This window comes from Camarhynchus parvulus, chromosome 1 (assembly GCF_901933205.1).
Source record: "Camarhynchus parvulus chromosome 1, STF_HiC, whole genome shotgun sequence".
Lineage (NCBI taxonomy): Eukaryota > Metazoa > Chordata > Aves > Passeriformes > Thraupidae > Camarhynchus > Camarhynchus parvulus.
In genome coordinates, this window is record NC_044571.1 from 317,907 (window position 1) to 338,843 (window position 20,937).

General features: G+C 59.8%; 2 protein-coding genes across 6 annotated transcripts in view; both read right to left on the minus strand.

Moving 5' to 3' along the window:
• Positions 1–1,126: 1,126 nt before the first annotated feature.
• Positions 1,127–3,629, minus strand: CHRNA10 (cholinergic receptor nicotinic alpha 10 subunit). 2 transcript variants are annotated; one of them, XM_030953127.1, is made up of 5 exons: positions 3,528–3,629; positions 3,140–3,285; positions 2,696–2,850; positions 1,916–2,448; positions 1,127–1,795 (listed from the first exon to the last, which is right to left on the minus strand). In XM_030953127.1, the coding sequence occupies exons 1-5, from the start codon at positions 3,586–3,588 to the stop codon at positions 1,311–1,313; spliced, it is 1,380 nt and encodes a 459-aa protein (XP_030808987.1). In that variant the 5' UTR covers positions 3,589–3,629; the 3' UTR covers positions 1,127–1,310. The 2 variants fall into 2 exon arrangements, with proteins under 2 accessions (XP_030808987.1, XP_030808977.1); XM_030953117.1 differs by having other exon boundaries at positions 1,127–2,448.
• Positions 3,630–4,853: 1,224 nt separating this feature from the next.
• NUP98 (nucleoporin 98) overlaps positions 4,854–20,937 on the minus strand; it is a 37,087-nt gene continuing 21,003 nt past the window's right edge. For 3 of the 4 annotated variants that reach the window (XM_030951578.1, XM_030951562.1, XM_030951571.1), the window contains 13 exons: positions 18,038–18,214; positions 16,901–17,051; positions 15,613–16,024; positions 14,581–14,810; positions 13,991–14,260; positions 12,956–13,113; positions 11,352–11,495; positions 10,008–10,150; positions 9,297–9,518; positions 7,505–7,746; positions 6,804–6,958; positions 6,348–6,459; positions 4,854–5,298 (listed from right to left, as the gene is read on the minus strand). In XM_030951578.1, the coding sequence (XP_030807438.1) occupies positions 5,087–5,298; positions 6,348–6,459; positions 6,804–6,958; positions 7,505–7,746; positions 9,297–9,518; positions 10,008–10,150; positions 11,352–11,495; positions 12,956–13,113; positions 13,991–14,260; positions 14,581–14,810; positions 15,613–16,024; positions 16,901–17,051; positions 18,038–18,214 (2,628 nt within the window). In that variant the 3' untranslated portion in view covers positions 4,854–5,086. Of the gene's footprint in view, positions 5,299–6,347; positions 6,460–6,803; positions 6,959–7,504; positions 7,747–9,296; positions 9,519–10,007; positions 10,151–11,351; positions 11,496–12,955; positions 13,114–13,990; positions 14,261–14,580; positions 14,811–15,612; positions 16,025–16,900; positions 17,052–18,037; positions 18,215–20,392; positions 20,858–20,937 lie in introns of those variants that run through there. The other variant, XM_030951586.1, reaches the window with a different exon arrangement.

The window sequence follows — 20,937 nt, forward strand, 5'->3', positions numbered from 1 at the left end:
ACATCTGAGTGCCACCTGACAAAGGGGACGTGCCCATGTGCCAGGCTATCGAAGTGGAGCCCTGGGGCTGCCCAGGAGCACACAGGCAGTGCTGGGCACCTGCAGCCCCCTGGCAGCTCCCCACGCAGTTCCAGGAGCTCCAGGAGGTGTTCCCAAGGTTCATTTGGAGCTGCTGGGACATCCAGTTTTCTCCTGCAGCACTTCAGGACATCCTTGTCACCTCCTGCTTTGCCGCCCCTTCTTCCAAAGGCCGTCCTTCTCAATTCCTGCTGCCTCTGTCCTTGCTTCTCTGAGAATCCAAAACTCCTCCTTTGGTGCTCACTGTGCCCAGGAGAGCCTCCCCACATCACAACACCCACCAGTTCTGGAGAGTTTATCATCTCCCTTCCCTTCCCTTCCCTTCCCTTCCCTTCCCTTCCCTTCCCTTCCCTTCCCTTCCCTTCCCTTCCCTTCCCTTCCTTCCCTTCCCTTCCTTCTTCCCTTCCCTTCCTTCCCTTCCCTTCCCTTCCCTTCCCTTCCCTTCCTCCCTTCCCCTTCCCTTTCCCTTCCCTTCCCTTCCCTTCCCTTCCCTTCCCTTCCCCTTCCCTTCCCTTCCCTTCCTTCCCTTCCCTTCCCTTCCTTCCCTTCCCTTCCTTCCTTCCTTCCCTTCCTTCCTTCCCTTCCCTTCCCTTCCCTTCCCCCTTCCCTTCCCTTCCCTTCCCGGGGCAGGGCAGGGTTCCCCGAGGGGCCAGGCTGCCATGGGACAGTGGCTGCCACAGGCTGGGCTGGGTGGGCACAGATGGACCAGGGGACCAGCCTGCCCTGGCCAGGGTGGGCAGCAGCTCCAGAGCTCCCGCTGGGCCCTGCACCCCTCTCATGGGGAGCCCCCCACCCCTCTCATGGGGAGCCCCCCCCCTCTCATGGGCAGCCCCCCATCCCTCCCAGGGCTCAGGGCCTGACCCCCCATCCCTCCCAGGACCACCCTCCCCCGGGCAGCACCCCTGTCCCAGGCAGCAGGGGCAGGACACACATTCCATGGTTTATTTCCACTTTGGTGCATTTCCACGGTTTATTTCCAGTTTGGAATTTCTCAGGTGCAGGATGCCATGGGGGGGCTGTGGGTGCCCACTCTGGTACAGTGGGACAGGGGCTGGGACCCCGCTCAGCCCTGCAGCAGGGGGTCCCACTCTCGGGCACCCCTTCCCCAGGGGTGGAGCAGCTCCCTCCCTGCAGCTCTGGGGGGCACCAGGGACATTTGTGTCACCCGCACGAGGGTGGCACCCGCAGCCCCCGCCGTCCCTGGGGGGCGCAGTGCTGGGCCCGCAGAGCCATCAGGCAGCGTTGCCCAGGACCAGCACGCTCATAAGGAAGACCATGAGGAAGAAGACCCACATGAAGAAGCGGTCCATCACCTTGGCCACCTTCTTCCACTCGCCGGTGCGGCGCTGGTTGGCGCGGTGGCGGCGGAAGCAGCCGGCGATGTACCCGACGTTGCTCAGCAGGCCGTCGTGGTGGCACAGGCAATGGTCCCAGGGGCAGCCCCGCACCTCTGCGCCCGCCTGCCCCTCGCCGGGGCTCTCCCCCTCTGCCCTGGCATCCCCCGGGGCTGCCCGCCCGCCCGGCGCCCGCCGGGGGCTCTTGCAGCTCTCGCCCACCTCGTAGACGCAGCAGAGCCGGGCCAGGTGGTGCAGGATGAGCCGGCGCGCCCAGGGCGGCACGGGCCGGGCCCCCGGCCCGCAGTGGTGCACGTTCATGATGAAGATGGTGAGCGCCGTGGAGGCCGTGATCATGGTCATGGTGGCGATGTAGTACTTCCCTGCGGGGGCAGCGGCGCTGGCAGGGGGCACCGGGGGTCCCACACCCCACAGGGGGTTCCGCTGCCCCCCGTGCCCAGCCCTGAGCCCAGCCCTGGCACCGAGCCCGGCCCTGGGCTCACCGATGAGCGGGACGCTCTCCGAGGGCGGCATGCTCTCGGCCACCAGCAGCTGGAACACGGTGAGGGCCAGCAGCACCGTCACCCCCAGCGACACCTTCTCCCCCGAGTCTGCGGGCAGGTAGAAGCCCAGGGGCGCCAGGAAGGAGACCATGATGCAGGGCAGGAGCAGGTTGAAGATGTAGAAGGAGGCGCGGCGGCGCAGGAGCAGGGTGTAGGTGACGTCGGGGTAGGGCTCGGAGCAGCAGCCGTAGGTGATGACATTCCTGGTGGCCGGCATGCCCAGCACCTCCCACTCCACGTTCTCCACGAAGTCCGTCAGGTCGCCGCTGTCCAGCTGGTTGCGGAGGTCGATCTGGTTCCCGTTGTGGGTCCAGGAGCCGAAGGTGAGGCGGCACTGCTGCCCGTCGAAGGGGAAGTAGGACACGTCCACCTTGCAGGAGCTCTTGGTGATGGCGGGCGAGTCCCAGGTGATGTGCCCGTCGGAGCGCAGCACCACGTTGGTCTCCATGGAGCCGCCGAAGTGCTCGTCGGCGCTGGGCAGGGACGGGTGCCCGTGGGGCCACATCCCCTCCCTGTGGCCCTTGCCGCCCCTGGCTGTCCCCTCGCTGCTGGGGTCAGTCCCAGGCAGAGCTGGCTGCTGCCAGCACCCCCCATCTCCCTGCATGTCCCCCTCCAGGACCCTCTGCTCCCCCCCGAGGCTGGCAGCATCCCCCGCAGCCCCCCAGCCCCAGCCGGGCCCCCCAGCCCCGGGAGCGGCCGGGGGGACCAAGCACAACGCACTTGTTGTAGAGGATGATGTCCGGCCGCCAGACGTAGCTGCTGGGGATGCGGACGCTGTCGATGCCGCCGTACTCGTCCTTGTCCCAGGTGAGGTGGGCATCCAGCCAGGTCTGGCGGACCCACAGGTAGGAGGTGAGCACCTGGTTCCTCTCGTCCTGCCGAGGGGAGAGGGTGGGCGTGGGGAATGGACCCCGCGGCCGCCCCGCTCCCCTCGGCCTCCAGCCCGGCGGCCTCTCCGGGTGCCCCGGGGAGCTGAGCTGGGTTCGGGGGGCCCGTGCTGGTTTTGGGGGGGACCGGGCTGTCTGCAAAGTGCTCCGAGCTGACCCGAGGCCACCTGGGCTGCTTTGGGGGCGGATCCGGGCTGGTTTCAAGGGCTGAGCGTCGGCGCGGGGTCGGGCCGGAGCCGGTGCGGGGCGCGGGGCCGGTGCCGTGCCCGGCGCTCACCATGTCGATGATCTGGGCCAAGGTGACCTTGAGGGTGACGTTGAGAGCCCGGTCCGTGTCCTCCACGGGGCGCAGGGCGCTGGAGTAGTTGGCGAAGAGGTCGTGGAGCAGTTTGTAGGCGAACCTTCCCGGCGCCGCCCGGCAGCCTGGGAAGACCCGGAGCGGGGCTCGGAGGGGCCGGGGTGCAGCCGGAGCCCTCCCGAGGGACCCCCAGGACCCGGCCGCGGGACCCTCCGGCAGCTGGGGGGGACAGGGAGCCCGACGGGACCCCCGGGATCCCCCTCACCGCCAGCCCGAGCCCCCAGCCCCGGGATTCCCGGTGTGCGGGGCGGTGCTGCCCCAGGGACCGGGGAAGGGGGGTCCGCGGCCCTGGAGCCCCGCTGCTCACCCGGGGCCGGGAGGAGGCCGGCGAGGCACAGGGCGAGGCACAGGCGAGCTCCGCGCTCCATCCCGCCGCAGGTGCGGGGACACGGGGGGGCGGGTGACGTCAGGGCGGGGACAGGGCGGGGGGGCACGGCCCCCAGGCACCCACGGCGAGGGGCTACGGTGGGCGACCCCCGCGGGGCCCGGCTGGGAGCGGGCAGGGGCCGGGATGGGCTCCGGGAGCAGCCGAGCCCCTTCGGGGATGGGTTTGGGGGGCGCTGGTGGCAGCCACGAGGTGCCTGTCGCTGCGGCGTCCCCGAGGACACGCGACATCGGGACACCGCACCCCGACACGGGGACACCGCGGAGCCGAGGGCGGCTGGCGCAGCCCCGGAGCGGAGTGACCGCCCTGCACAGCGAGGGACATCCCGCTCTCCGGGCTTGGGAAGGAGCGAGGGAAGGGAAGGGGCAGATCGTTCCCTTCGGCCGGAGGAAAACCCGTGAGGTTGAGGGGCAGCGGCGCCGGGCTCGGGGCTGCCGGAGCATCCCCAGCTGCAGCCCCGGGGAATCCGCCGGCTCCTCTCCCCCGGGCGCCTCCTGGCACCTTTCCCACACCGAGCCCCGGCGGCAGATGCCGAGCGGTTTTGAGGCCGGAGGTTTTGTTTCCAGGCGGTGAATTATTCATCCCAGCCCGTGCCGCCCGGGCCGGGCCGCTCAGGCCCAATTACAGTAATGGAAGGAGGCGAAGCCGCAGTGACCCGGCCCCTGCACACAGCCAGTGTCACCTGAACGTGCCACCGGCCAGGGACAGGGACACCTCCCACTATGCCAGGCTGCTCCCAGCCCCAGTGCCCAGCCTGGCCTTGGGCACTGCCAGGGATGCAGGGGCAGCCCCAGCTGCTCTGGGCACCCTGTGCCAGGCCCTGCCCACCCTGCCAGGGAACAATTCCTCATTGCCAAGATCCCATCCAGCCCTGCCCTCTGGCACTGGCAGCCATTCCCTGGGTGCTGTCCCTGCAGGCCTTGTCCCCAGTCCCTCTGCAGCTTTTACATGGGCCCCTTTCAGTACCAAAAGGCCACAATCCGGTTTATCTGGGTTCACCACACTCTGTCCTGGAGTGTGGTGAGCCCAGATAAACCCAGATAAACCAGTGATGTTTCCTCCCAAGATTCTGAAGGAGCCTACCCTGATGACCGCCAAAGGCAAGATGGGGTTGTATCAGTCATTCCTGGGCTGTCCGTACCCCCACCCACCAAGCCCACCCACCCCGGGGTGACACAGCAAAGGACACACACCTCCAAACCCAAACCCTGCCTTAAAAACCACAGAAACCCATGGGAGTACTATAAACATTTTATTTGTGGTTTTCAAAAAGACAGGAAAATAATCTAGAGCATTTATTTATATTTTTTTCGATAAAAACCTTTCGATACTCCTCATGCATGAAGACCCTCGGCGCGCACCCCGGGGCGGTGCCAGGCGCTGGGGCAGGGCCCGGGGCGGGCACGGAGCCGTTCCCCAGCGGGCAGCCCTGCCTTGGCTGCTTGTCCCGGGTGAGTGCCGGGGTGAACGCTGCCGGGGGCTCAGTGCGCGGCCAGGGCCAGCTCGCGCAGGTAGGCCTGGGTAAGGCCGCGCAGCTCCTCCAGCGCGTAGTCCTCGGGCATGGGCAGGCGGCCGATGTGCGGGGCCAGCAGGCGCAGCGGCACGCGCGGCTCCGCGGGCTCGGGGCCCGCCTCGGGGCCCTGCTGCAGGCTCAGCACCGCCCGCAGCACGTTGGCCACACGCTTCGCCATGTCTGCAAGAGCAGGGACACAGCTCTGCTGTCACAGATGGATTTTATGAGAAATACTTTTGCTAGGGTTTTTCTCCTGAGAAGCTGAGAGGCCTCAGAAATGAAATGTAAACAATGATTATCTGCTGCTGTGGAATGCAACAGGTGCCTCTTTGATTGGTCTCATGTGGTTGTTTTTAATTAATGGCCAATCACAGTCCAGCTGTCTGGTCAGTCACAAGATTTTATTATCATTCCTTCCTTTCTTTTGCTTGCATTCTGATAAAATCCTTTCTTCTTCTTCTTTTAGTATAGTTTTAATATATCATTTTCTTTTAATATCTATCACAAAATAATAAATCAGCCTTCTGAAACATGGAGTCAAGATTCTCATCTCTTCCCTCGTCCTGGGACCCCTGTGAACACCACCACACCCTGCGTGTGCTCTGCCCTGGGAGTGCTCCAGAGCAAACCCAGCCGGGACTGATGGGGCGGGGGCAGCTCGGGAGCGAAGGCACTGGATGTGCTGTCCTCTCCCTGCTCCCTCCCTCAGCACAGGCAGTGCAGCCACAGGGGGAGAGCAAACAGCCTCAGGCTGTGCCAGGGGGCGTTTAGGTTGGATACTGGGGAAAAATTCTTCCCCCAAAGGGTTGAGGAGGCTCAGCCTGCAGAAAAGGAGCCCGAGGGGGGACCTTCTCATAATCCTCAACTCCTTGGCAGGAGAGGACAGCCAGGGGCGTTGGGCTCTGCTCCCAGGAGCAGAGGGAACAGCCTCAGGCTGGGCCAGAGCAGGCTCAGGCTGGATATTGGGACAATTCCTTCCCAGATAGGGCTGTGCAGCCCTGGCACAGCTGCCCAGGGAGGTTTGGAGTGCCCATCCCTGGAGGGATTTCACAGCCCTGTGGATGTGACACTTGGGGACATGGGTCAGTGGCAGTCTTGGCAGTGCTGGGGAATGGCTGGACTCAATCTGAAAGGTCTTTTGGTCTTTTCCAACCTAAACGATTCTGTGAGTTGGGGATACAGCTGCTGCCCAGGTGTCCAGGGAGCTGCAGGACAGGGTGTCAGCGTACCTGACTGAGCCAGGCGGTCCTTGGCCGTGTGGCACTGCAGCTGCTCTATCCTGTTGCACAGGGATGTCACTTTGGTGTGTAACCGCTCCAGCTCGTAGGTGGAAACATCCAGCTGGAAGCAAACACGGGTCAGCTCCAAGGCCAAACTCACCCATCAAAACCTGCCTGAATTCACACCAGAGCAGGCAAAGGGGAAGCCTGGACAGGAATGTGGGGGAATGGACACAGAGATTGCTGGGTTTGTCCCATCCCTTTCACTTGTCACTGTCACACACCCACAGGGTACAGCCCTCCCCTTGCTGTGACAGCAGATAGCAAAGCCTGATTTTAGAGATGCCCCATGCTCAAATTGAAGTGCCTGCCAAAGAGAAGCACCAACTCCCCCTCAGCAGCCAGTGAGAGCTCCAGTGCAGCCCCCGTGTGAGCTGCCAAGGCACGGGAAGGCAGCTGCCCCACCTGCTGAATCCTGTCCAGCATCTCGTTGACACGGATGTAGTCGAGGTAGACCAGCCCCGCCAGCTCCCAGTCCTGGATGAGCGCGCTGCGCTCCGGCGGCGCCAGGTCCTCCAGGAATCCCTTCAGGTACTTGTAGTTCTCGTTGATAATTGCATCTGCAGAGAACTGGGTTAGGAACAGAGCCCACCCATCTCCCACAGAGCAGGGAACAGAAGGCCATTGCTGCCCTTGTGCCCAGAGGCCCCTGTGCTCCAGGAAGGTGGGGCTGTGCAGCAGGGAAAGCACTGCCCTGCTTCCCTGTTTGCCCAAGAAATGCACCACGCCAGGTATCCAGGGACAGCTGGTTTGGAACTGCCAGGCCCTCTGTGCTGACTCTGCTGCTCCAAACCCAGTCTGGTCCCTTCACTGGCCACCCCATGGCTTGGAATCATGGTGTCACTCACTGGTTTGGGTTGCGAGGGATCTCAATTACCATCCAGTCCCACCCCCTTGCACTCGTCCCCAGTCCCTCTGCAGCTCTCCTGGAGCCCCTTTAGGCCCTGGCAGGGGCTCTGAGCTCTCCCTGGAGCTTTCTCCTGTCCAGGTGAGCACCCCCAGCCCTCCCAGTCTGGCTCCAGAGCAGAGGGGATCCCACTCCCACTCCTGCCATGCCTTTGTGAGCTGCTCAAAGTTCAGGACGCAAGAGGAGCAGCAAGACCCACCTGAGGCCAAGTGCCTGACAACCAGCTTGTGGCACTGGTTCCAGTGGCCAGCCTTGAAGAGGAAAAGGGCCTCTTTGTGCTTGTCTCCCTCCATCCTGGCGCGGACAGCCTTGGCCTCGTGGATCCAGCGCCGGGGCACGCACAGGCGCTGGGTCAGGAAGGTCTCCTTGGCCCAGCCCTCGGGGCCCTCGGCCAGCGCGCAGTGCCGGCCCAGCAGCTCCCGCACCGCCTTCTCCCGGACACTGCAGGATATGGGGCAGCCGTCACTGCCCTGCTCCTGCCCCTGCCCGCACAGGAGCAGGACACGGCAGGAGAACATGGGCTTTGGGACCCTCCCACCCCACAGCGGGCACATGGGGCAGCTGTCACTGCCCTGCTCCTGCCCCCACACAGGAGCAGGACACTGCAGGAGATGGGCTTTGGGACCCTCCCACCCCACAGCTGGACACGGGGCAGCTGTCACTGCCCTGCTCCTGCCCCCGCCCACACAGGAGCAGGACACGGCAGGAGAACATGGGCTTTGGGACCCTCCCACCCCACACCACTCTGGGATTCTGGGATATTCCCCAGCAGCACAAAGCCCTCCGGGTGCACAGCTCCACATGGGAGAAACCACTGCAACCACAGGTCTTTAGGACTGACCCCAAGTTATTGCAAGGACTGGAACAGTCGCACAGGGTCACACTCACAGCCTGTCCAGCCCAGGACAGTCGCACAGGGTCACACTCACAGCCTGTCCAGCCCAGCACAGTCGCACAGGGTCACACTCACACCGTGTCCAGCCCAGCACAGTCGCACAGGGTCACACTCACAGCCTGTCCAGCCCAGCACAGTCGCACAGGGTCACACTCACACCGTGTCCAGCCCAGGACAGTCACACAAGGTCACACTCACAGCCTGTCCAGCCCAGGACAGTCACACAAGGTCACACTCACAGCCTGTCCAGCCCAGCACAGTTAGGGTCACACTCACAGCCTGTCCAGCCAGGACAGTCACACAAGGTCACACTCACAGCTGTCCAGCCCAGCACAGTATACAGCCTGTCCAGCCCATACACTAATGTCCAGCCCAGCACAGTCACACTCACAGCCTGTCCACCCAGGACAGTGGTCACACTCACAGCCTGTCCAGCCAGGACAGTCGACAGGGTCACACTCACAGCCTGTCCAGCCAGGACAGTCCGTCACACTCACAGCCTGTCCAGCCCAGCACAGTGATCGGGCGCCACAGCCTGTCCAGCCCAGCACAGTCGCAGGTGCACTCCAGCCCAGGACAGTCGCACAGGGTCACACTCACATGTCCAGCGCACAGTCGCACAGGGTCACACTCACAGCCTGTCCAGCCCAGGACAGTCGCACAGGGTCACACTCACAGCCTGTCCAGCCCAGCACAGTCGCACAGGGTCACACTCACAGCCTGTCCAGCCCAGGACAGTCGCACAGGGTCACACTCACAGCCTGTCCAGCCCAGCACAGTCGCACAGGGTCACACTCACAGCTGTCCAGCCAGGACAGTCGCACAGGGTCACACTCACAGTCCAGCCAGGACAGCGCAAGGTCACACTCACAGTCGCCCAGCACAGTCGCACAGGGTCACACTCACACCGTCCAGCCAGTCCACAGTCACACTCACAGCCTGTCCAGCCCAGCACAGTCACACAGGGTCACACTCACAGCCTGTCCAGCCCAGCACAGCCGCCCAGGGTCACTGAGGATGTGACCAAGCCCAGCACAGCCGCCCAGGGTCACTGAGGATGTGACCAAGCCCAGCACAGTCACCCAGGGTCACTCACTGCGCGTCAGGTTCGTGCAGCATCACGAACACAGCCCACTCCCACAGCCCCTCGCTCTCCAGCTGGGCAGCGTAGCTGGTGTTGAGCACCCCCCAGCTCTGCTGGGACAGGTGGCAGTAGTTGAGGGCCCTGAGCACCTCCCACAGGTGCCAGCTGAGGCGGAAATCCAGCGGGTCAGAGGTGATGCTCCTGGGATCCAGCAGCTGGTCAAGCTCGTACGACCTGCAGAGGAGAACTGGTAAATTGGAGAGCTGGTTGTGCCCACAAAATCACATCCAGTCCCCTCCCTTCACCCACCTCCACGTGTGTGATTTACACTGGGGTGGGGGTTTGGTTTTCTTTTTTAAGAAAATTAACAGTATTTACTGCTGAAACTCTTATGAGTCTGCACCCAGACTGTCACCCCTTTTCCTCTGTATGTGCTCCCCTGCAGATTTCTCACTGCCTTCAAAACAGGCAGCTACAGAGAAGCCTTCCTGCACTCTTCAGGCACAGAAAGCACCTAAACCCCCACAAATGTGCCCCAAAGCTTAAGGTTCCCAACTCTACCATCCCCAGGTGACAGCACCTTCTGTCAGGGGTATGTGTGGGGCTGATTTTGGACTGCTCCAAGAGGTTCAGGCTGATTTCATACCCCTGCTTGGTGAACTCAGGCAGTCACTGACTGATCATGACTTTTCTAAATACTTATTGAACTCTTTGCCCACTTACCTGTCACTGTAGAGCTTCAATAAATGGAAGCAGACATCTCTCAGGGGCCTTCCTCCATTGTCGTCTTCCTCAATGACATACCCAGAATCCTCCAGGTAAGGAGGCAGAGGACAGCAGGCGTATTTTTCACACTCTGACGTGTTCTAGGGAGATTGTTTCAACAGTAAGTTTGAAGATCATATTCTAAACAAAGCTGAATTCCACAGCTCAGCAGGCTCAGGAGACTCTTTCTGCACCTGCAGGTGGAACCTCCCCAGAACTATGGACCAACATGAAAAACCTGAACCCAAAATGCTCAGGCAGGTTCATGTCTCACACTGAGCTCTGACAAACCACTGCCTGGGGGTACAGCCAGCTCTCACACACAGCCTGTATTCCCAAAGGCTTTTGTAGCTGGAAAGCCACGTGGGCCTTGATGGAATGAGGTGGGTACATCCCAGGGAGCCTTCTCTCTGTAGCTAAGCACGGTCTGGGCAGCCACAAGCAGCACAGGACACACTGAGTCAGTCAGAACACTACAGCTGGGTATTCAGAAGTGCTCAACACTGAATATTGAAGCAAACATCAGTGACAAGTTTCCAGACTTGCTGCTGTGCTTAGGCTGCCTTGAGGATGGAGGGCTGAGCTGGCTTTAGTTAAATGATTAAAGATGTTTTTCAGCAGAACCCTTTGTCCTGCTGCACACAGAGCTGAGAGCTCTGCAGCAAAGACACAGGGCTCTGCATAATGCATGGAGCCACAGGGGTGTGGGACAGGGGCTGGGGGGCACACAGGGGGTGTGGGGCACCATGGGCTGCTGGACAAGGCAGCTGAGGATTAATGACCCCAGTGGGAGAACAGGCTGCCTGCCTCAAAAGGGCTTTTCTGCTGTTTGCCCCTGTCCCTCTTCCTAATTTTGTCCAGCTGTCAAACAGCTGGACAAAACCTGGAAACACTCCATAAGGGGGTTTTCTCCACAGAACTTATGATTCTATAGAATCACAGAATGGTTTGGGTTGGAAAGGACCTTAAAGATCATCCAATTCCACCCCCTATCCCTGGGACATCTTCCACTGTCCCAGGCTGCTTCCAACCCTGTCCACCCTGGCCTGGGATGCTTTTAGAGATCCAGGGGCAGCCCCAGCAGATCCAGGGGCACCCAGGGCCTGCCCACCCTCTCAGGAAGGAATCCCTCCTCAGTATCCCACCTAACCCTGCCCCCTGGCACTGGGAAGCCATTCCCCCCATATCCTACACTCAGTCCCACATTCAGCAACTCCTGGCTGCTCACAGGAGCCTCTGTGCAGCACCAGACAGGCAGGAGCACCCTGAAGGGCTCCTTCAGGGCAGGAAGGAGTGACCCACCTGAAAGGCTGACTCGTACATGGCCAGAGCCCTGGAGATGGAGGCTGTGGGGGGCAGCAGGTACCAGAGGTGCACGGCCACGCAGCGCTTCCAGTCCAGCAGCGAGCACACGTTGACACTGATCCTCTCGGAGAGCTGCCACACCTGCAGCCACAAACCCTGATCAGCCACCCCTGGGGCACAAACCCTGATCAGCCACACCTGGGGCACAAACCCTGCTCAGCCACCCCTGGGGCACAAACCCTGATCAGCCACACCTGGGGCACAAACCCTGCTCAGCCACCCCTGGGGCACACACCCTGCTCAGCCATACCCGGAGCACACACCCTGCTCAGCCACACCTGGGGCACACACCCTGCTCAGCCACACCTGGGGCCAGCTGTGCAGCAGCAGGAGGTGGCTCTGGGAGAGGAGCCCCTCCCTGCAGTGCCTGTGGCTGTGTGGCTCACCAGAGGGGGGATGATTGGGAGGGAAAGAAAGAAAGGACTAGTGGGGCTGTCCCTAGTGGGGCTGTCCCCAGTGGGGCTGTGGGGCTGTCCCTAGTGGGGCTGTCCTTACCAGGGCTGTCCGGCTGTCCCTAGTGAGACTGTCCCCAGTGTGCCTGTCCTTACCAGGGCTGTCCCCAGAGGGGCTGTCCCCACGGGCTGTCCTTACCAGGGCTGTCCCCAGAGGGGCTGTCCCCAGTGGGGCTGTCCCTGGTGGGGTTGTCCCTGGTGGGGTTGTCCCCAGAGGGGCTGTTCCCAGTGGGGCTGTGGGTCTGTCCCCGGTGGGGCTGTCCCCAGAGGGGCTGTCCCCAGAGGGGCTGTCCCTGGTGGGGCTGTCCCCAGTGGGGCTGTGGGTCTGTCCCCGGTGGCGCTGTCCCCAGAGGGGCTGTCCCCAGAGGGGCTGTTCCCAGTGGGGCTGTGGGTCTGTCCCCGGTGGGGCTGTCCCCAGAGGGGCTGTCCCTGGTGGGGCTGTCCCCAGTGGGGCTGTGGGTCTGTCCCCGGTGGCGCTGTCCCCAGAGGGGCTGTCCCCAGAGGGGCTGTCCCTGGTGGGGCTGTCCCCAGAGGGGCTGTCCCTGGTGGGGCTGTCCCCAGAGGGGCTGTCCCCAGTGGGGCTGTGGGTCTGTCCCCAGAGGGGCTGTCCCCAGAGGGGCTGTCCCCAGAGGGGCTGTCCCCAGTGGGGCTGTGGGTCTGTCCCCAGTGTGGCTGTCCCCAGTGTGGCTGTCCCCAGTGGGGCTGTGGGGCTGTCCCCAGAGGGGCTGTCCCCAGTGTGGCTGTCCCCAGTGGGGCTGTGGGGCTGTCCCCAGAGGGGCTGTCCCCAGTGGGTCTGTCCCCAGAGGGAGGGGCTGTCCCCAGAGGGGCTGTGGGGCTGTCCCCAGAGGGGCTGTGGGGCTGTCCCTGGTGGGGCTGTGGGGCTGTCCCTGGTGGGGCTGTGGGGCTGTCCCCAGTGGGTCTGTCCCCAGAGGGGCTGTCCCCAGAGGGAGGGGCTGTCCCCAGAGGGGCTGTGGGTCTGTCCCCAGAGGGGCTGTGGGGCTGTCCCCGGTGGGGCTGTGGGGCTGTCCCTGGTGGGGCTGTGGGTCTGTCCCCAGAGGGGCTGTCCCCAGAGGGAGGGGCTGTCCCTACCGGCTTGCCCGCGAGCAGGGCGAAGAGGCGCAGCCGCTCCTCCTGGATGAAGCGGTCGCTGTGCAGGCGGTGCCAGTCCACCAGCTGCAGGGTCAGCAGGTCCCTCACGGGCTGGCTGCCGGCCAGCTGTGACAGCAGCAGTGCCAGGCGGTGGTCACCTGCAGGGACACCCCTCAGCTGCACACTTTAGAGGCCCCCAACAAGGCTTTGGGCTGGGAGGGATCCTAAAACTCATTCTGTTCCAGCCCCTGCCCATGGCAGGGACACCTTCCACTAGGTCAGCTGCTCCAAGCATCATCCACTGGGGGATGGAATGGGGAGACCACAACTCCAGTATTTCTTACAAAATAAACCACTCCATATACACCTGGTAAAACAGACAGGGATAAAACCTGCCATAAGGCTCTGAAAATATATGTTTTTAACTCAAATAGAAAATGTCTGAAGAGAAGCTCAATTAAAAAGACCATTCATTAAAACCAAAGGAGTCACTATGAAAACTCCCAGTTCCAAATGCACTCCAGCAGCACTTCCTAACTGGGGATAGCTGACAGAGCCAGAGTGAAGGGGACCAGGGAGTCCAGCAGCAGCTCCTACCCAATCTTCAAGGCCAGGCTGGACAGGGCTTGGAGCAACCAGGGATAATGGAAGGAGTCCCTGCCTGTGGGGGTGGGTGGGACTGGATGGGCTTTAAAGTCCCTTCCAGTCCAGCCCACTCCATGATTTTGTGGTCACTGACAAGGGAACATTTCACATGCAGAGCAGCCAGTGACTATGAGCTCTCTAAGTTTAAACTCTTTGTGCATATCGTTTCTCCTCCACACAAAAGCTGTGATTTAGGAACCTTACAGAATCACAGAATATCCTGAGTGGGACTGACCCCCAGGGATCCCCCAGTGCCAGCCCTGCCCTGCCCAGAGCCCACCAAGCCCAGCCTGGGCATCCCTGGCAGCGCTGGCCAAAGGCTCCTGGAGCTGTGGCAGCCTCGGGGCCGTGCCCATTCCCTGGGCAGTGCCCAGCAGCCCGGGTGCTCACCTGCCTGCTGTGCCAGCCTGCAGGCCTCGCCGATCCTCTTGCCCGTGAGGCAGCTGAACACGGCCTCCACGTGGCTGCCGTGCCGGGCCAGGGCCACCTCGTCCTCGATGCGCGCGGCCGCCGTCTCCGACAGCCACCGCGAGAACGCGCGGCGCCGCTCCAGCGCCAGCACGTACTCGCTGGGCTCCTCCAGGCTGGCCTCCAGCTCCTTCAGCTTGCCCCAGATGGCCTCACACAACGTCCAGGCCAAGCACCAGTGCTTCACAACGCCTGTGGGGACACACACCAGTGTCAGCAGTGGGAGCACAGAACTCAGAGGGGCTCATCTGAGGGTAACTCTGGAGGGTTCACTGTCCCCCACCCTGGAGGGCTCACTGTCCCCCACCCTGGAGGGCTCACTGTCCCCACTGTGTTTGGCAGGGGCTGCCCAGGGAGCTTTGCAGTGCCCATCCCTGCAGGTGTGCCCTGGAGGTGGCACTGAGTGCTCTGGGCTGGGGACAAGGTGCCCATGGGGCACAGCTGGCACTCCATGGGCTGGCAGGGCTGTGCCAGCCCAAACCATTCAGTGAGAAGGATCATTCAGTACTCACTCTCTGCCACAGTGGGATCCTCAGATGCTTTCCTGGCCCAGTCAGCATAGTCATGGATAGCAGAGACTCCAGGGTTGGGGGCCAGGAGAGGACAGGGCTCATCCATATGGACAGTGCTGTGCTTCAGCTTTATCTCCAGAGGGGTGAGATACAGCTCCTTGTCTCTGTCCATCTTCCATTGCTCCAAACTCAACTTTTCCACGTGAACTTTGAAAGGGGATTCTGTGAGTCTGGAGGAAAAGGGGAGATAGACCAAGTAGCAAAAGTTCTGCATGTTCTCCATGCAAGTGGAGCAGCTCATCCTGCAGCTTGTCCCAATTAACACGACAGTAAAACATGATCCAAGGCATGAAGATCCTGGTGAGAGCCTGAGATTTGGAGCCAGGCTTTGGGACCCTGAACAACCTCGGGTAGTGGAAGGTGTCCCACAGCAGTGGGTTGGAACAAGATGGTCTTTAAGTGTCTAAACCCAAACCTGCTGTGATTCGGTGAGTAAACTGTGACTGAACTCTGCAGAGGCAGCAAGCACACCTTCACCCCACCTCATTCCTCAGCACTTCACATATGCTGGAGAACATCCAGACAAGCTTTCTGGAGCACTTAAATGGTGGGACTGAGCTGTATTCCAGTCTGGTTCAGGTATGGAGACCCTAAAGGCCCATGTGCTGCTGGATGCACAGGCAGTATGAAGGTATCTGGGAATTGAGAAGCTGAACTAGAACTTCCTCAGGTCGGGCAGATGTCCTGAGGGAGAACCAAGAGATTGGAAGTTTCTCAACAACAACTTTAACCCTTCTCTTAAACCTTGTGCTGGGTGACAATGCTGTTTGTTTGATAAAAAAGAAAAACCAAATCCTCTTCCTATGCTATTCCAGGGTTTGACAGAGATATTTTTGTGGAGAAGGGCCATGAAAGAGATCTCCATGGCTAACCCCATCTTGCACTGCTCCTGCATGTCAGAAGGAACAGTGCATTCTGCCAGCCATGGAGAGCGAGCCTGTCCCATCCATCCTGAAGGGAAGCACTACTCACGATTTGGGAGCAACGGGAGTGGGCAGGAATCCATATTCCACGGGCTCCAGCTGAGCATCTTCTGCTTCACTGGAGCCACTCAGCTGATCTCCACAATTGACCAGCGTCCAGCTGGGGCCCCAGCCCACGCGGAAGGAGCGGCCCATGAAGAGTCCCATGTCCATGAGGAGCTTCCCCTTCCCGTAGGTGATGGATCTCTCCAGAGGGACGAGCCCGCGCTGCCTGCGCGCCCCCACTGTCTTCACCTGCACCTCGGGCACGGCCGCGGGCACCGCGAACGCCGAGGCCAGCGGTGACCACAGAGCAGCAGAGGGGGCACTGTCCAAAGTCCTGGGGCCCTTGGCATCTGCCACAGCAGCACTTGGTGCCTGGGAAAGGACACTGGCAAACTTGGATTGCAGCAGCCCAGCAGCTGGTGGGGAGAAGCAGGAAGAACGGTTCAGTGGAAGGGCACCTGTATTTCAGAGGGCATTGCTGGGCTTTGAAGGGATTTCAGGAATTGCCAGAACAGCCAGTGGCAAATGTCTGGATGGTGGGATGGAACACAGAGCTAAGTGTGAGTGTGTGCAGTGCTGAGTCCCACTGACCCTCCAGCCCTGCCCACAGAACACATGGGGTGCTCCCAGGAAGGGGAAAGGCACAGCCCCAGCCCAAACTGGGCCATTCCCAAAGGAGTCCCTGATTTCATGTTGGAATCAGCACATCAGAACAGAAGTGGGGCGGTACACGGATCAGCATGGCTCACACACACCTCAGGGCTGTCCCTGCCAGTCATGTGGGCCTTGAATTGACTAACAGATCTGAACTAATGGGTTTCCTCCATCGGGCAGCACCTTCCTGCTTGTTCCCAGAGGTATTGCTCAATATTCCCATGGAAAGCACCACTTAGTGGGTGCACTGGGTGCAAGGGGCAAGGTTTGGGCAGTGGGGGAATCTGGTAGGGGCTGCCCTGTGCAGGGCACAGCTGGTGCCCACAGCAGAGCCACCACAGGCCACCTCCAAACCAAGCTGCAAAGTTGGTGCCTCTGGGAGACCTTAAAAGAGGGAAAAACCCACACAAGCAGTAAACAATCTAAAAGAAAAAAAGAAGTTAAAAGATCAGTGCAAGCAGCAGAGGAGGTGAGGAGGTGCTCCAGGCACTGGAGCATTCAGGGCAGGGCTTGTGCTGGAACAGGGAATGAACAGAGGAAGAAGGACTGGCAGGAAGGAACTGCTGCAGACCCCAGGATTTTGCCTGTTCATGTTAAAATTCACCTTTCTTCACACAACCTGTGGTTTCTCACCATACCTGAGTGTCTTTTCTGCCCTTGTGATTTTGAAATGGGAAGCCTTGGGGAGCAGATCTCTTGGGAAGTGTCCATCTTGACAGGTTGCTTCCCAGGATAATCCAGGATCAAATCCAGGTCATCATCATCAGCAAGCAAGGAAGCTTTCATGATCTGAGGATGTGGGAAGCCAAGTCAGAACATCAGCAATCCCTCCCCCAGCTGCAGCTCACTAAGCTCATCAAAATAGCTCTTCCCACCCAAAAAACTCCTACAGGCAGCACATGACCAAACAATACAGCCATGCTGCAAACATTCCAAGGAACAGTGGAGGCACAGCTCAGGCTTGCTGCCTGATGGATGAGGTTTTACAACTACTTCTTACATCAGTGCACAGGACTCATTGGGGAGGGGGTGACATCCCACAATAATCCTCATTTCTTACATCTTAGCTCTGTCTGCTGTATGTCAGCTTAAGGAGTAACTTCTGGTCTATTTGTCATTATAGGGAGAAGCCCAGAAGTGTTCAGGGTTCTGTCCTTCCACACAAATTACAGAGCTGGAGGGACAGGAGCCAGGGAATGGCTGCCAGTGCCAGAGGGCAGGGCTGGATGGGATCTTGGCAATGAGGAATTGTTCCCTGGCAGCGTGGGCAGGCCCTGGCACAGGATGCCCAGAGCAGCTGGGGCTGCCCCTGGATCCCTGGCAGTGCCCAAGGCCAGGCTGGACACGGGGGACAGTGGAAGGTGTGCCTGCCATGGCAGGGGTGGGATGGGATGGGCTTTATAGTTTTTCTCAACCCAAAAATCTTCTGTGGTACTGTGAAATAAAAGCATCAACACCAAGCCTCAAATCAAGACCAATTACCCCAAAACGGTTTTTTTTTCTATCAAGGCAGAAGGGCCCCAAGGGAGCTGCTCTGGTATCAGTTCAGCTTGTCCCAGTGCCCACAGGCCAGAGTTCTGGAAACTCAGCTCTGGTGTTCAGGTGTTCACGTGTGGGGCTTTCCCCAGAGCAGAGGTGTGGTGTGTGAGCTCAGTCCCACTCCATGGGCTGCACTGATCATCACAGGCTGGTGTGTGACCACCCTTGGGGAGGCAAAAGCATCCTTGAGGAGTGCTCCCCTCATCTCCCAGAGAGGAGCAGGGCAGGACACTGACCTGCAGCACGTAGGGGTTGATGCCCTGGGTGGACGCGATGTGCGTGGACGCTGGCACTGCCTCCTGCTCCTCGGCCAGGGCATCCTCTGCCAAGGGCTCCTGGGCTGGCTCCTGGGTGACGTCTGCCATGTCACTGTCCAGCTCCACCAGCCTGCCCAGCTGCTCCAGCTCCAGGGGCTGCGGATACAGAGGCCAGGTCACACCCACAGGGCACAGCTCAGCCAGGACAGCCACGGCTCCCAGCAGCACCTGTGGGCTCTGCCAAGGCTGCACACCAAGGGCAGGGATGGACACACAGAACCTTCAGGGTGTGCCATGCCAGGGAAGGAGCAGTCCCAGAGCAGCGGTGCCCTCCTGGAGTTTTCCCAGTTCTGCCATGCAGTTTAGGGAACTGTTCTTCAGCAGTGCAGTTCTCACGTGCCCAGTGAAGGGAGAGCTCTGTGTCCTGCCTGCCTCCCTCCCCTCCTCCCAGATCCATCCCATGTGGTACCAACTCCAATCACAGAGCCTACATTCCACAAAGATCTGCATTTCTCATGGTTACTGTAATGGGCAGGCCCTGGCACAGGGTGCCCAGAGCAGCTGGGGCTGCCCCTGGATCCCTGGCAGTGCCCAAGGCCAGGCTGGACACTGGGGCTGGGAGCAGCCTGGCACAGTGGGAGGTGTCCCTGCCATGGCAGGGGTGGCCCTGGATGGACTGTGAGGTCCCTCTTACCCAAACCCTTCCATGATTCCATGGCTAACTGCTCCCATGGGTGTACTTTTGCCCAGCTGGCTCCGTGGGACCTGAGCTCCCTTGCACTGGTTTGATTCTAGTTTAACCATCCCATGACTCAGCTTTGTGTCCTGTGAAAGCCTCATGCTTCCAGCTTCCCAGAAAAAACACAGTCCAGAGCACTGAAGTGATGCAAAAACAGGAGTCAGGAAGCCTAGGCAGGGAGTGCCCTGGGAATCCTGCTCAGGAATTAAGGAGCATGTTCACAAGGCTGTGCTTAGCTCTGTAGAACCAGCCAGGATGGGGTGAAGGTTCTCAGCTGAGATAAAATCGCCTGTGGGGGGCTGTAAGGGGGGAACTGAGCAGCAGGTGCAGAATCTGAGCCTGGCCCCACGTGTGGAACAGATTTACAAGTCAAAATATGGTTACAAACACGCAAGTTTCACTGCTCCCTTCATTGGGCTTTAATGCAGCAAGCTCCCTTGCAATATTAATAAATTCATTAATATTTAACTTAGTGAGGGAAGACAAAGCAAAAACCAAGTCTAGACATTAAATGCTTCTTACAGCCCAAATAACAGTATTAGCAGATGTGTTCTACACCAGGTTTTTGGGAAGTTTTAAGCAATGCCATAATGTTTCTTAGGGTTTTGGGAAGCTGATGTTTTTTCCTAATTTTAGAAATTAAAACCTAAGTTAATGTTATGCAAGTCAGAGAGGTTAATGAACCTGGAGGAGTTTTTGTTAAGTACACTGGATTGTACAAGAATATCTGAATTTATCAGTGATATTCCCAGTGATCCTGAGTGTTTAAAACCTCAGCTCTGTTCCCCCCCGGTCTGAACATGAAGCAGGAAGGGGAGCTGAAGTGATGCTGTTGGGCAGCTCAAAATGCAAATAATTAAGGATCCACTCCAGCAGAGGGATGAATGAGTGGGTGTTAATTAGCTGAGGAGCCAGGAGAGCTGGAGCAGCAGCTGGCCACTGCTCTGGGATTCTCCACGCAGAATCCAGCAGAGCTGGCAGCTCCAGCCTGCCCCAGCAGCAGGATGCTCTGCCCAGGGAGCAGATGGTGCCTCTGGAATTGCTAACAGGGATCAGGGTCCTGAGGGCCTCTCTCACCTGCCTGGAGAGCTCTGACCACACAAATGGTCAGCAGAGACTCACACTGGGTACCAGGGAGAAGTTCTGTGTTACAAACACAGAACTGCTGAGGTGGGAAAAGCCTCTGAGCCCACCAAGTCCAACCGTGCCCCAGCACTGCCAGGGCCACCACTGACTCCATCCCAAGTGCCACATCCACAGGCTGTGGGATCCCTCAGGGAGGTGACTTCACCACTGCCCTGGGCAACCTGTGCCAGGGCTGGACAGCCCTTTTCAAGAAGAAATTTCCCCAATATCCAACCTATATCTCCCCAGGCACAACTTTAGGCCATTTCCTGCTCCAGCCTCCTGTCAGGAGCTGTGCAGAGCCACAAGGTCCCCCCTGAGCCCCCTTTGAAGCTGAGCCCCTTCCCCAGCTCCCTCAGCCCCTCCTGGGGCTCCAGCTCCATTCCCTGCCCTGGACACGCTCCAGCCCCTCCAGGTCTCTCTTTCCCAGAACTGGACACTCTCTTTTGAGGTGTCACACAGTGCCCAGCACAGGGGACAATCCCTGCTCTGGGGGACAATCCCTGCCCTGGGGCTGTGGCCACACCATGGCTGGGACAGCCCTGGGGCAGGGGCCATTGGCCTCTTGCCCACCTGGGCTCCTGGTACTCCCAGTGAACTAGACCAAACAGTGCCTGTGGATCAAACATTCCTGTGTAAGATGGGCCCGGCACTGAGGATGTTTTGCAAAGGTTTAAAGCAGTCACATCCAACACAAATATGTTTACGAAGCCAGCATATAGCCAGCCTTACAAAAAGTATCATTTTAATAAAAATAGAGCACATTCTTAAAATGGAAAGCAGACAGTCTTGCACACTAATGGTGGTAAAGGCAACTGAGTGCACAGCATCACTGTCCAGGCAGGCAGCACACGGCGGTGGCATTACGGGCGTGCATTTAATAGTCACAAAAACAAGGGTTCTTCCAGAAGAGGTGCAAATCTGCCAAACTCAGACTAGAATTCAAACAAGAAACAAGGGTTGAAAGCCTCCCCGCCCCATCCTTAGTCTGCAATGTCAAGTGTCTCAAAGGAAA